This window comes from Pezoporus occidentalis, unplaced genomic scaffold, assembly GCF_034315485.1.
Source record: "Pezoporus occidentalis ecotype Australia unplaced genomic scaffold, CSIRO_AGI_Poc_V1 ctg290, whole genome shotgun sequence".
Classification (NCBI taxonomy): domain Eukaryota; kingdom Metazoa; phylum Chordata; class Aves; order Psittaciformes; family Psittacidae; genus Pezoporus; species Pezoporus occidentalis.
In genome coordinates, this window is record NW_026914830.1 from 23,365 (window position 1) to 37,697 (window position 14,333).

A 14,333-nucleotide genomic window follows, 5' to 3' on the forward strand; every position below is an offset into this window, starting at 1 on the left:
GGGGATCCGGGACCGCCACCGCAGCACCAACAACAGCGGCCATTGATGTGGGGGGGACACGGGGTGGATGTGGGGGGGACACGGGGTGGATGTGGGGTGCACACACGTGTCCCCACCCCAGTGACACCGAGCCGGTGGCAGCCCCAGGACCTGGCAATCGTTAACCACAGCGGCCTCATCAGCAGTCAGCTCACGCGCTCGCCCGGCCGGGGTCGGGCACCGGGATGCTTGGGAATGACCACCGGGATCATGGCTCCATCCTGGAGAAACCCTCAACCCCCCCCCCCTCACCCCGACACCCCCCAGGACCTGCCCTGCGCCCTCTCCATGTGTTATGGGGGTGCCGGGCTGCGGTGCGTGGGGCAGGATGCATTTACTCACATTCCCGGGATGGTTATGGTAATGGTCAGGGCAGAACAATTGCAGGCCCTGTTCCGGGGTGCCCCGGTGCTCAATGTCCTTCTTGTTCAAGGACGGTTCCCTCCTCCCTGCAATCGTGGGTCCCTTCCCACGCAGCAGGAGCGGGGTCCAGGGGATGCCAAAAATTCCCTGGTGCCTATAGGACACGCTCAGCCCCCCTAAAAGTCCCCTTTGTCCCCCCCCAACACCTTCCTGGGGCTGCAGGGCTGCAAAACCCTTGGGTGTTTGCAAGGAGGGATGGATGCAGCTCAATGCAGGACAGCAGCCAAGGGTGCAGGGTCGGGGCACAGCAGCAAACACCAGCTTAGAAAAAAACACCTTTATTCACCCATTTTCTGTAGAAGGCACTTAAATAGCTGCAGGCTGAGCCGAGCGGAAAGGCACGGATCTGCTACTGCAGCACCGGGTCCCCATCCCATAAAGAGCATCCCTCCCTCGTCCCCAAGTCACCCCCAGAGTGTCCGTGCTGCCCCCAGCTCAGCTCTGCACAGGGATGCAGCTGGGCATCCCCCAGTTCCCCATCCCACAGGAGTTGGGGGCAGAGGAGGGTCTGGGCTGGCAGCCTGATGCTGGTGGCACCGGTGCCCATGTGACGTCTCGGTCCCAGTGGGACATCACAGCTCATCCTTCGCCACCACAGCAGCAGCCGGTGATTCCTTCTCCATGTCCGGCAGCAAATCCCCCTCTTCCGTGCTGAAAAGCATCTTCACCAGGTCATCGGCCTGCACACGCTCCTGTGGGGCAGCCCCGCAGGGGTAAGCATGGTCAAGCATGGCCGTTGCCCCCCATCCCAGGCCCACGCGCTGTGGGGAGGGAGCTTACCCGCTCGCTGTGCCGGGGGTCCAGGGTGAACCAGAGCGCGATGGCGCAGCGCTGGCCCTTGGTCACGGCTTTCACCCCATGGGGGTTCTCCGAGCCGGAGGAGAAACCCACGGCACGACCACACTGCGGCTGAACCTCCGCCTGCCGCCATGGGACACCCCGGTTAGGATGCACCCCATGGGCAAGGGTGGTGGTGGTGGGGAATTTGGTCCCCATGCTTTAAGTTCATCCCTTGCGGGATGGTGGGTTGAAGGGGACAGGGCCAGCAGGCAGGAGCTGGGTTTGGTGCTGAGCTACTTACGGTCTCAGTCTTGGCATCCAGCTCGGTGAAGTAGAAAGCTCCTCCTTCAAAGTCCCCGTTGAGGTAGAGGATGGCACTGAAAGGAGCAGGAGGTGACAACCATCACCACAGCTCCAGCACGAGGGTGAGGCTGGAGCTCCCCCAACACCCCAGCAAGAGCCAGAGGCAGGAGGGCAGAAGCTGGGCTGGCCTCCCATCCCGCTCCTCCCAACCCATCAAGCCATGGTGCCCTCAAGTGGTAGACACCACCGGTACCTGTAATCCCGGAAGGTGTAGGCTGGAGGCTCCTTCACACACACCAGAGCCTCTGCGTTGAGGATGCAGTTGTCCACGTGCACCTCATGGCTGTTGTCGCTCCGGCCTTCTTGCTTCTCTAGAGTGGAACAAGAGCTGGCACATCAGAACCCTTTATCCCTATAGGACCAGGGTCTGTCCCCAAGCATCATGGGCTTGAAGGTGATAAGGAAGTCACCTGCAGCCCAAAGCCCTTCCACTTGCTGGAGAGTGGACCATGAGATGCTGTTTGGGTGGCAAAAGCCTCCGTTGACTTGTCCCATGACATCTCCATGGTCCTCTCCCAGCACCTGATCCCAAATGCTGAACGGCATGAAAGCACCTGCCCCATCGGAGGCAACCACCAGAACTCCCCATCTTCCCTACGCAGGCTTAGGGACAAGCTCCCCACATCATCCTTTTGGGACATGGACCAGCCATGAGGTCTCCAAGGAAAGCTCATAAACCACAGGACCCCAGCTGCGGAGAGGACCCGGACAGGAGGCTGAAGGAGATGTGCTCCTCCTCGGGGAACGCTCACCATCGATGGCCGTGCGGCACACGAGGTGGGAGTAGGAGAAGTGGAGCGGGACCTCCAGGCGGAAGTAGGACTCCATCATGTGCCGCACCTTCTCCGTCACGTTGTAGTAGAGGTACGCGCTCTGCAGGGGCACTTTGCCCTCCTGGCCCAGCTGCAAGGGCACGGGGGACATGGGCTCAGGCCAGGTGGGTTGGGCAAGCACATCCCTCCGAACCCCTTCTCCCTTCTCTCCCAAGCCCCAAGTCCCTCCTCCCTCCCTGCAGCCACCCGAACCTTGAGGGCCTTGAGGACCGTCACGCCGTAGAAGGTCTCACTGGGGGTGTGAGGAGAAGTCTTCCCACGATAGCCATCCCCTGCTGAGGCTGCTGCCTGCAAAACCCAACCGGTGTTACCAGGCTGGCTTCAGATGGGACCTGCAGCATCTCCTGCCCCAGCCCGTCCCTGCGCTCACGTTGGTGAGCCTCTGCAGCTCCCGGCATTCCTCGGCAGAGAGGACTCCATCCACCACCACGCGCTGGGAGCCGTTCAGAGCCTTGGAGGTCATGGTGACACTGGCTCCTTCGTACACCAAGGGGCCGCCTGCGGAACAGGAACAGACACAGCGATGGGGTACAGCGCTGGGTCCTGCCACCACCCGCGTGGAGGGACGCGAGCTCACATGGAGGGCCCCATCCCACCTCCCCTCCCGGCCCTCTGCACCTTCCCGGATGAATTTGCTCATGTCAGCAGACTCCTTGGCCTTCTCCTCCACCAGCGTCTCGATCTCCTTCATGAGGTTGCCGATCTCCTCCGAGATGCGCGCTGCCGTCTCCCGCTCCGCCCTGGGCACACAGCGACCATCAGCTCCCCTATCCCGTTGTCCCCACACTGGGGGGCACCAGGAAGAGGACAGGACAAGTTGTCTCCAGGTGACAAAGCCCCAGTCTCAGTGCATCCCTCACACCAAGCTTCTTGGGATGATCTACCCATGCCCATCAACCCAAGGGCTGATGGGGAGCAGAGTTCTGCCTTTCAGCCCAACACCAAAACCAGCAGCTCCATGGCCTTTGGCTCAAGCCCCATGGGGGAAGAGGGGAATGTCCCGTTGGTCCCCACATTGGGTAGGCTTGGCCATCAGCTTGGGAGAGCACTCACTTTTGTTTCTCTCGCAGCCTTTTTGGTATCACCTCTTCTGGTGTCCATGTGTCCTACAGCCAGAACAACATCATCATCATGAGGAGCTGGGTGAGGATGTGGCTGGGGCGCAGAGCCTTCATCCCCTTTTCATCTGCCACTGCATCCTGCCTGGTCCAGCTCCACTCACCGGGTCCACGAAGGGGATGCCAAAGACATCGTAACTGAAGAAGAGCAGCTCCTTCTCCATGAGGCTGCGCTGGCGGTACGCCTGGATCTCCTGTGGGATGGGCAGAGGTGCAGGTGAGGGCACGGCACGGGGGCTCTGGAAAGACCCTGACCAAGCACAGGAGGGTACAGGGTTTAACACGAGTCCTGCAGCCCTTGCTCCAGGCCCTGGCTTTGCAGTCCCTCTGGCAGATGGGAAGCAAGTGGCTTTCCCCATCCTGCATGAGCTTCCCTGTCCCATGTGGACGAGCACTGGGCAGAGGATGGGGGAGACAGAGACACACGTGCCCCTCCTGCAAGAAGCTCTTTAGAAGCAGATTCCCTCTCCTGCTCCAGCTGATGTGGGGCAGAGACCTCCATCCCTGCCTACCACATCCCAGGCAGCACCTGAGCATCCGGATCCAGCTATTTTGAAGGCAAACCCTCTCCTCTTAAAGCAGTTTCACTTCAGTTGTGGAAGTGTGTAGAAGAGGTGGGCTCTGATCCTCCTGAAAAGCCTCTCCCACAGGAGCTGATCCATTGTGCACGCCACCAAGCCTTCACTTGGCCAAAGATATTTCACCAGGGATGCTCTTCATCTTAGCTGTTTTCCAGCTTGCTGGGTCTTGCAGCCCTCTTCCTCTTCAACCTTGCCAGGTGGACCAGAGCAGACCCCAAAACCTCTGCAAAGGTCCCCATGAAGGGGAGAAGACATCCCTGCAATGGCTCATCCCAGCTGGTCACTCACCTCTCGGGGTTGGATGGGTCCTGCCAGGCTCTCCCCCAGGACTGCAGTGTAATAGGCCAAATTCTGGTTCATCACCTCGTCGTTTGGGAAGAACAGCAAATAGGTTTTGGCACATTCAATGGCTTTTTCATAATTCCCATCTGCAAAGAGAAACAGGGATGTCAATTATAGAATCCCAGCCTGATTTGGGATGGAAGGGACCTTAAAGCTCATCCAGTTCCAACCCCTTGCCACAGGCAGGGACACCTTCCACTACAGCAGCTTGCTCCAAGCCCCATCCAACCTGGCACACCAAGAGCATCAGAAGCAGAGCAAACACGGATATGGAGGAGAAATAAGAGAGGAAGTCCTTGCTGCTGTTCAAAGCATCTCCCAAGCAGGGCAGGTACCCTGGAGCAAATTGCTGCTGCCACAGAGGCAACATTACAACTCCAAGGAGCTCTCCTGCCTCCAAAATCACCTCACCAGAAACCAGGGCCACAGCTTGGGTAGGTTTCTTGCTTGCAGAACATCTCAAAGCCTATTTCCAGGCAGCAAGACCCAACCATTCCCAGGCTAACCTGCAATTTCCAGCCACTTAAGCACCCACTGGATGCACAGGATTCCAGTTTGTCAGCCTTCTTGGATTTCATGGGGGTTTTCCACTCCTTTTGGAGAAATTTGCATAGAAACAAGTTTAGATTTTTCTAAGGAGGTAATAACAAAGTAATAATTAAATTGGGTGCATTTGGGTTATAACCAACTGCTCTGAAGGGGAGGTGCCTCTGTGGTTGGGAGCAAGAGGTGGAGAGAAGGCAGGAGGAAAAAACCAGGCTTCTGCAGGCTGTTATTTCACTTGGAAAGCAAAGCTGCTGGGGAATTGGGCATCTAAAGCAACGTGGAGGGTTACTGCAGCCAGGCATGCCAGATCCGGATCTCCTGCAGAGCACTGCAGGCTGCAGGAACGTGCCTGTGAGAACCTCGTGAAGTCCAACAGGTTAAGTTGAAAGTCCTCCACCAGCATCAGTAAGGACTGGGGAATGGATGGGTCCAGAGCAGCCCTGAGGAGAAGGGCTTGGAGATACTGATGGACAAAAAACTGGCCTGACCCAGCAGCGTGCACTCACAGCCCAGAAAGCCAAGAGTATCCTGGGCTGCATTAAAAGAAGAGTGAGCAGCAGCTCAGGGAGGGGATCCTGCCCCTCTGCTGTGCTCTGGGGAGACCCCCCCTGCAGCCCTGATCCAGCTCTGGGGCAGCAGCACAAGAGGGACCTGGAGCTGCTGGAGCGAGGCCAGAGGAGGCCATGGAGATGCTGCGAGGGCTGGAGCAGCTCTGCTCTGGAGCCAGGCTGAGAGAGCTGGGCTGGGGCAGCCTGGAGAAGAGAAGGCTCCTGAAGGGGAGACCTGAGAGCAGCTCCAGTGCCTGAAGGGGCTGCAGGAAAGCTGGAGAGGGGCTTGGGACAAGGGTCTGTAGGGACAGGCCAAGGGGAATGGCTTTAACCTGCTAGAGGGGAGACTGAGATGAGCTCTTAGGCAGAAGCTCTTCCCTGGGAGGGTGCTGAGGTGCTGGCCCAGGGTGCCCAGAGAAGCTGTGGCTGCCCCATCCCTGGCAGTGTTCAAGGGCAGGTTGGACAGAAGGGCTTGGAGCAAGCTGCTCTAGCACAAGATATCCCTGCACCTTGTGTTGGATTGGATAATCCTTGAAGGTCCCACCCAACCCAACCCATTCCATGAATCTATGGATTCATGAAACCTATGATTTCTACCTATGAAGAACAGCCCATGCAGAGCACAGTGTCCAGCACCAACGGCCAAGGGAGGATGGGGCAAGGAGCTGCTTACTGTTGTAGTAGGCAAACTGCAGGTAGTTGAAGTGTGAGGGCAGGAAATCCTCCAAAGGCTTCTCCCGTCCGGGCTGCGAAGCCAGCTCCGTAACGCAGCCCTGCTTGCAGCTCAGCACCTGCATGTAGTGATCTGGGAGAGAAAAAACCCTGTGTCATCACTTCTGGTCACCCAAGGGCTGATGGACAGGACCTAGAGGGGTCTCCACTCCCACCTCTTACTTGCAGCAGTGGGAACCCTCAAGGGTGGTGGTTGCCCACCTTTGCCATCCTCAGCCTCCCACCCTTGGATCCTGGTGACCCTCTGCTGGCTCCTCTCCTGTTTTTCCACATCCCTCTGGACTTTGAAGGATTCCTGGGCATCACCCCCAGTGCTGAGTGCGCACACTCCTACCGCTTACTGGCCATACACCTCCTAGTGAAACCTAGGATGGGGTTTGCCCTCTCTGGGGACCCACCACCCCCAGAGGTCCTTAGGGACCTCTATGGGGACAACCCCTCCCCAGCACTGTCCCCAGCTCTCGGGGTAGGACACAGCCCATGCAGCTCCTGCCTGTGATGGCCTGGAAGAGGTCTGCGTTGTACTCCAGGTAGTTGTAGCCCTCGTAGTCGTAGGGTCCCTCGCAGAACGCACGGCACTCGGTGTCCGCCACAAAATACTCCTCCAGCGCCTTCTCCAGGTGCAGGATGGCAGCGCCCGGTTGCTCCTCTGTGTAAAACCGGACCCCGAGACGAAACTCACTCTGAAGAGGGATAAGAAAGGATGAGGGGAGGCTCAACACCTCCCTCTATCCCTGTGCCTTGTCCCCATGGGACTGACCTCGCAGCATCACGAGCTTGACGGGGCACGGTGTAACCTGCCCAAGCCCAGCAGTGGATGGGTGTTTTCGTGGGGCAGGGGGTCTCACCAGGTGGGGTTTGGCCTCCAGGTCGGTGAAGTCATCCTCTCGCACACCCGCCATAGCCTGGTAGTACTCCAGGTTCTGCCTCATCTCCTGGTGCCCGGGGTTGGCCATGAAGAAGGTGTGAGCCGCTGCTGCCGCCTGCGCCGGCCGGTTCATCTGCACGGGATGGGGCCGGGGTTGAGACCGGAGGGGACCCCGGTACCGGGCCATGGGGGGGGGGAGCAGTGGAACGACGGCAGTGATGGAGGGGGGGGCGGCCCCGGCGAGCTCCTACGTGGCACTATGGGGAGGGCGGGACAGGGGCGGGCAGGGCCCGGGGCTGCCGTCCGATCCCCCTTGCCCGGCCGGGCCCATCAGCGGGACTCACACCGGCTCCCGGGACACTCCCCGGGGCTCGCCCCATCCCCGTTCCGTCCGTCCCATCCCAACCCATTGCCCCGGCTCCGTGATCCCTCCGGGCATCCCGCCCATCCCGTAGCTGGCGCAAGAGATCCCCCCGCACCGGGACACCTCCTCTCCCTTCCCGGTCGGTCCCGCTGCCCCCCGAGGACCCCCCCAACACCGCCGGTCCCGTACCTTGAAATAGGCGACCTGGAGGTAGTTGTAGGGGCTGCGCTTGCTGAACTCGCGGTCCAGCTCCTCGGCCAGCCGGTAACGGGAGGGCTCGGCGGGCCCGCAGCCCCGCAGGCAGGCGGCACGGCGCAGCAGCCCTCGGAAGAAGAGCAGGTCGCGGAGCACCGGGTCGAGCTGCGGATCGGCCCCCTCCGCCACCCCGGCCGTGGTGTTGGCGCAGAGCAGGCGGCACCGCACCAACCGGGCGCGCACGGCAGCCCGGGCCCGCAGGGCCCGCTCCATCTGCAGCACCACGGCGGGCCAGTCCCCACGGGAGTACGCCTCGGCACCGGCGGCGAAGAGAGCGTCCGGGGGCTGGGCCGGCAACGGGACCTCTGCCGGCCCCAGCCCCGGTACCACCCCCGGTACCAGCCCCGGTACCTGCCCCGTTGGCGTGGCCGCCCGCACCAACGGCAGCACCAACACCAGCGGCAGCACCGGCGGCAGCGCCATGGCCAAGCCCCGGGGCCGCGCCCGCGGACGCCCCGCCCCAACCGGGCACCGGCGGCCCGCCCCCTCCGCCGCGCCCCTCCCGCCCACCAATCAGCACCGCCCCTCGGCGGAAGCTCCGCCTCTCTGAGCGGAAGGGGCGGGGCTCGGGGGGGACCCGGTAATGGCGGCGGAGGGCGGTGCGGAGCCCGGTGGCGGAGCGGGGTTGGTGCCGGTCCCGGTCCCGGTCCCGTCCCTCTCCCTCGTGGAGGGCAGCACCGGCCGCGCCGCCCGCATCGGGGACCCTGGGGACTTGGTGGCCCTGGCCCGGCAGGTGCAGCAGGTGAGGGCCGGGCCTCGGCGGCCGAACCGCGGCGGTAGGGCCGGGCCTGGGGCCGCGCTGGTTCCCGGTGTCCCGCTGCCCTCCTTAGCTGGCGGCGGCCCCGGTGCCTCCCGGTGCCTCCCGGTGCCTTCCCATGTTCCCCACAGACCCCCCCCCCCCCAGCCGGACCTCGGTGCTTCCCGATGTGTGTTTCTGCCCCCCCCCGGTGACTCCCGGTCCATCCCAGTACACCCAATTGTTATTGTGTCGCGTTGCCTTGAGCGCACCCCAGTGTGTCCTGGTGCGTCCTGCACCTCTCCCAGTCCAGCCCAGCATCTCCCTGTTCTCCCTTCAGTGACTCCCAGTTTGTCCCGATGTCTCTCAGTCCACCCAAGTGTTTCCTAATACATCCTGCTGCCCTTCCCAGTGCCTCCCAGTGTGTTCTACTACCCCCTAGTGCCTTTTGGTACATCCTTATGCCTTCCGGGAACACCTCCCAGCCCACTATGTACCCCAGAGCTTCTCAGTCCACCTAAACGATTCCCTGCAAGTCCTGCTGTCTCCTCCAGTTGCATCCCATTGCCTCTTGTTCTATCCCATTGCCTCCCAATATGTCCCTATTGCTCCCTTTGGCTGTGTCCCAGCATGTCCAGGCTTCCGGGGTGTCACCCCACTGCCTGGGGGTACCTTCACTGCCCCATAGCTGCACATGGGGCAGCTCTTGCATCACCCACAGCCCTCACAAAGCCTTGAGTGAGGTCCTTGTCCTGATCCTCGTTCTTCTTCCCAGGCGGACGACTTCATCCGGGCCAATGCCTGCAATAAACTGACCATCATCGCCGAGCAGATCCGGTGCTTGCAGGAGCAGGCTCGCAAGGTGAGGAAGCAGCTGCCAGCAGGCTCGTGCCTCCTGCTTGCAAAGGGAGGGAGATAAGTGAACTGCCAGACATCGGGAAGAGCTCTGACCTGGGTGTGAATCGTGGCCAGGAGCCAAGTAGAGCAGATTCAGGGAGGAAATCGGGTGGGTTTATTGTGTGGTATCAGCTGGGGATGGGGGGATTGTTCCTGGTGCTTTCCCCAAGTCCTGTGCATATCCTGTGTGTTAAGGTGGAGAAGCAATGGCTCCTCCAGCTGAGGTGTCAGGGAGGACAGAGATGACTCAGTCTGGGGACACACTTGTCCCTGTAGTGTGTGCTCCTTGGGGGGCTCGGTGCAGTGGGGTGACGATGGGGCTCTGGCTGGTTCTGAGCCCCTGGGAGGGATGAGCTGTTACCTGGCGGTGGGTTTGGCTTTCTAGCTCATCCCAGTTCATTTACTGGAGCAGCTGGCCTTGGCAGCAATGCCAGCAGGGCCCGGCTGTGCTCTTCAATTCACACTTGACCCTCGGGAGTGAAATCTCAGAGCCTGAGTGGGAAGGGATCTGCCAGTCACTGCGACTGGCCCGCTGCCATCGAGGCTGCTGTGTCATATAATCGTTCACTGGTGGGGCCGGAGCCGTGGAGCAGTGAGCTGTGGAGCTGGGGAGATGAATCCCTCTTTGTTTGCTGTCCCTTCCCTTGGGGACCACAGCAGGGAAGCTCCCAGGGTGTGTATGGAGTCAAGGAACGAGTCCAGCATGTGGTGGGGTCGGACACAGGGGTGAACCTGGGGCTGTGGTGGAGAGGGCTGTGATGCTTGAAGGTATCTCCACCTCTGCGGAGGGCTGCAGGAGCTCTGGGGCCCAGCTGACAGGGGAAACTGGGAGAAAACTTTATCTCTTTGGGAAGCATCTCTTGCCTGGGGCAAGTCGAGATCTGCTGCATGAAGGCAGACGTGCACTGGGGAGGATGAGGCCTCATGAGCAGCGTGTCACGCGCTGCGTGTCAGGCTCTGGCTGAGAGGCCGTGGCGTGGTGTTGTTTTATTTCAAGCGTGGAGATGTTATAGTTGGGCTTTTTTAGGTCTTGGATGAAGCTAACCGAGATGCTGACCTGCACCACGTGGCTTGTAACCTTGTGAAGAAGCCAGGAAACATTTACTACATGTACAGGCGGGAGAGTGGCCAGCGATACTTCTCCATCCTGTCACCTAAGGTGGGTGCTTACAGCCCCAGAGGAAGCAGGGAGGGGAAAAGCTGGTGTTTCTGGTGCTTGGGCACTTCTGGACCTCAGATAAAAGCACCAACCTAACAGGGGCATTTGTTGGTCCCCTGCTCAGCTGGTGTTTGTCCTTGGTCTGAGTTCCTGTGCTGGTCTCAGAGCCAGATTGTGAAGTTCTCTTGGTGGATGGTGGGCGAGAAGACCTTGGTGCATGAATTCTGCTTTTTGGTCCCAGTGGCACTTCCTCTAGAAGTTAAGAACTGCAAACGTGCCCTGGGCCTTCCCTGACTGCTGTGGCTGCCTGGTGCAGTCTCCTCCAGTGCTTCAGCCCAGAGAGTGTTTGTCTGCAGCTTGGTAGAGTGCTCCTGGGGGTGTCCTCCTTCCAGGCCACCCGTTTTCTTACATGCAGGGGGAAGGCTTCAGAAGGAAGCACCAAGCATGTAGAGCAGCTCTGTGCAGGGCGACCTTGTATCCCCAGGCCTCCTGTGCCAGCAGCACTGTAGCTTGGCCTGGTCTTAGTCCTCAGGCCTAGCTGAACCTATTTTGAGATTAGAAAATGGGGTGATCACACAGCTGGGGCTGCTTCAGAGGTGGCAGGGTTATCCAGCACGGACAGAGGGACAGCACAAGGGAAGCTGAGCAGTGACATGAATCTCTCCTTTCTCCTCCAGGAGTGGGGGACCAGTCCCCATGAATTTCTGGGTGCCTATAAGCTCCAGCACGACATGTCCTGGACTCCGCTGGAGGACTTGGAGAGACGAGATGCTGAAATCAACATCCTGGAGAAGCTGCTGAGCCGCCAGGCAGCGCTGCCCCCATGCACTGAGCCCAACTTCCAGGGCCTGACCAAGTGACACAGGCACCGTACAGGACCCCCAGAGTGTGAGGACACAAGGTGCCTGCGTGCTGCCAAAGGCAGGGCAAGGAAAGAGACCAAGGAATGAAGATGCTGATGCTGCCAGTACTTGCTCTGTGCTTTAAGGAACCTCATTCTGCATTCAGCCTTACTGGATTTTCTAGTAATTGAGTAATTTATGTCTTTGATTATGCCAAGCTGTAGTGAGAGGTGGAGGAGATCAGGTGGAGTCAATTGCAAGAGGACTTGGGGCAAAAAGCAGAAGTGCTTGGGGCCAGTGTGGTAATGCCCTGAATTACGTCCTGCCTGTCCAGCTCTGGTGTTCCTCACTGTGACTGCCTGTGGCAGGATGAGTTCAGGGCTGGGTTTTCCCCCTTGTTAAAATTCACATTGTGGCATGTGGAGCTGCTCTGTGAGGAGGTGAGGTGGGAATGTGCTGATGGACATGTCCAGGTTGGATCCCAACGTATACCATCAGTCTGGTTGCTCCTTCCCATGACTTGTTCACCTCCTTGAGAAGACAAGATAGTCTTATGTGCTGCTCAAGGCATTGCCTGTGCACACTGGCCTTAGTGCATCTCCTCTGCTGGAGATGTGTGAGGGTTGGGGACTACTTGTGGAAGGGGAATTATGAGTCCACCAAGTAGACTTGTGGTTGGGCTCCATAACATCCACCTGCATTTGTGGTTGGGCTCTCCTGCCTTCCAGGGTGGTGGTGGAAGAGCAGTGTCCTCTGTTCTCCATGGCATGGCTCTCAAAATAATCTCTTCAGCTCCTCTAAACTTCCTTGTTCCCTTTCTAGCATTGATTTGTTTGTCTCACACAAGGTTCCCAGAGCATCCTGCTCCTCCTGGCCCTTGCCTGCTGCTGGTAAGGGTTTGGGTGCCCCGTTGGAGTCCTGCAGTGTTCTCCCAGGTCACCCTCAACTCACACCTCTCCGTCTCGATGCCTGAACCTACTGCTTTGGCTTTGGTGCTGCAGTCACTGCCAAGGGGAGGGAGGACCTCTCTGCACCCCTGCTACACCCTGAGAGATGCTGGAGGCTGCTGGAAGCACCAATTCCCTGTGGGAAGAGCCATTCCCTGCAAGGATCGCAGAGGGATGGGAGGTTTGAGGCAGCTCCTTGGCAGCCCAGGGATGATTTTGTCCTGGATTTTCTTCTCCCAGCTCTGCTCAGCCCCATTCCAGTGTGCCTGGTCCAGGAGTCAATGAGGGACATTTCAATCACCTTTTCGCAGTGCCCTCCCTCATTTGGAGCACAAGGGCAGATTAAAAGCAATGTATGATTACTATTATTATTATTATTATGAGGCCAGGGTATAGTTAATTCCTTATCGAGTCCCAAGTGTCTTAATTTGATGGTTCTTTCCCTGCCTGTTTCATTGCCCCAGGTCTTATTTTACTGCATGTCATTAAATGTGAACTTGGAAGGGAGAAAGTTAATTACAGCATGGGCTTTGCCACGGTGCTAATTACAGCAACATCAGAGACCTTCACATGTGCTCATTTATGCTCCTCTGGGAAGAGGGGATCCCTGCCCCAGTTTTACCTGTTTCCCATCATGAAAATCCATGTGCAAAGGGATCGGGGTGATGTTCAGAGACCTCCGTAGCTTGTGATTTCATGCATTGGGCTGTGGTGGGGTTTCACATCTCAAAGAAACACCCTGGCCCTCTGGACCCCACAACCTGTCCGTGTCCTGCAGTTCCTCTGGGTGCTGGCAAGGCTTTTGCTTGGATTTGGCCCAGAAAAGCAACCCCACCATGGCCATAGCTTTGTATGAGAAGGTATCAGGAGGCCAGAGGGGGAGGTGCTGGTGCTAGTCTTCATCCTTGTGTTTGGTGCACTTTGCACTGCAGGGAGCAGGGATGCAGCTGCTGAATGGTCCTGCTGTGGTGCATGGAGGTGATGCTGGAGAGGGGGGCACCATCTTCCCAAGAAGCTTGCCCAGTGTTGCCATCTCAGCTGGTTTTGGATCTAATTAAACCCAAAGAGGCAGTGTTGGAAGTACTGGAAAATGCCTCTGCAGAGCTCAGCATCCCATCCTCAGGAAAGTGGGCGAGGATGGAGCTGGAGGACAGAGGTTGACTGCCGAGGTCTGAGCTGTGTCTTGCTCCTGTGTGATTTTCAAGCCTTTCATTTCAGTGAGTGTGTGCCCTCTGCTTTGCTTAGAGCAGCCACCACGTAGGTAAGGAGTGAACACAGCAGAACCAGAGGCTGGTGATGGTTCCTGCTGCAGAAAGCAAAGAAGAGGTGAAAAATCACTCATCTCCTGCACGGCTTCGTTTCCACTCAGGAGTTCATCTTGAGGAATCATTTTGAAAGCATTCCTCTCCCTTTGCTCTTCCATGAGGACTCAGGGCTGCAGTGAGCATGGTGCGAAGGCAACTGCTCACTCCTAAATCTGCAGGGATGCACGGTGTTTGCTGAGGGCACAAACGTGCTCCTGGCGCCAGTGGCATTGGGCAGAGCAGGTTTTGCTCACGCACACATAAAGGCTCTTCAGGAGGATGCTGTTAACATCTGATCCAGCCCTGGGTGCCCTGAGACCAGCAAGTTGTCTATTTCAGGCCGAATTTTGGCTCCTGCTTCTCAAACTGGCAGCTCCTGCAGGTTTCCCCCCCCTGTGCTTTTGTTCCTGAAGGGTAGTTTTGATTTTCTTCAACTTTTTAGGGGGGTTGGTTATAACCCCTCATGAGTGCACGCTGCACCCTGGAGTCGTCCCCTGGCCAGGAGGAGTCACTCAGCAAGCGGAGTTGTGGCTCTTTGGTCCTTTTGGCTTCAGCTCCAGGGAGAAGGAAAAAGGAAGAAGGAAAGTGTGGAATTTGGAAGCAGGGATGCAGGGGTGCACTGAGTGCTGTAGGGGAGACTTTGTGCTCTCAGTGTG

At 58.7% G+C, this 14,333-nt stretch overlaps 2 protein-coding genes across 2 annotated transcripts; one reads left to right on the plus strand and one right to left on the minus strand.

The window, feature by feature from the left end:
* Positions 1 to 984: 984 nt before the first annotated feature.
* On the minus strand, positions 985 to 8,247 carry P3H1 (prolyl 3-hydroxylase 1). The gene is made up of 15 exons (XM_062626320.1): positions 7,727 to 8,247; positions 7,154 to 7,306; positions 6,799 to 6,988; positions 6,247 to 6,378; positions 4,426 to 4,565; positions 3,661 to 3,750; positions 3,492 to 3,544; positions 3,057 to 3,178; positions 2,809 to 2,936; positions 2,631 to 2,726; positions 2,358 to 2,508; positions 1,799 to 1,916; positions 1,544 to 1,619; positions 1,243 to 1,383; positions 985 to 1,154 (listed from the first exon to the last, which is right to left on the minus strand). Exons 1-15 carry the CDS (start codon positions 8,213 to 8,215, stop codon positions 1,035 to 1,037), a joined length of 2,199 nt encoding a protein of 732 aa, XP_062482304.1. The 5' UTR covers positions 8,216 to 8,247; the 3' UTR covers positions 985 to 1,034.
* A 128-nt stretch (positions 8,248 to 8,375) lies between these two features.
* Positions 8,376 to 12,942, plus strand: CUNH1orf50 (chromosome unknown C1orf50 homolog). Its single transcript, XM_062626325.1, has 4 exons — positions 8,376 to 8,534; positions 9,304 to 9,390; positions 10,453 to 10,584; positions 11,262 to 12,942. Exons 1-4 carry the CDS (start codon positions 8,376 to 8,378, stop codon positions 11,442 to 11,444), a joined length of 561 nt encoding a protein of 186 aa, XP_062482309.1. The 3' UTR covers positions 11,445 to 12,942.
* The last annotated feature ends 1,391 nt before the right edge of the window (positions 12,943 to 14,333 follow it).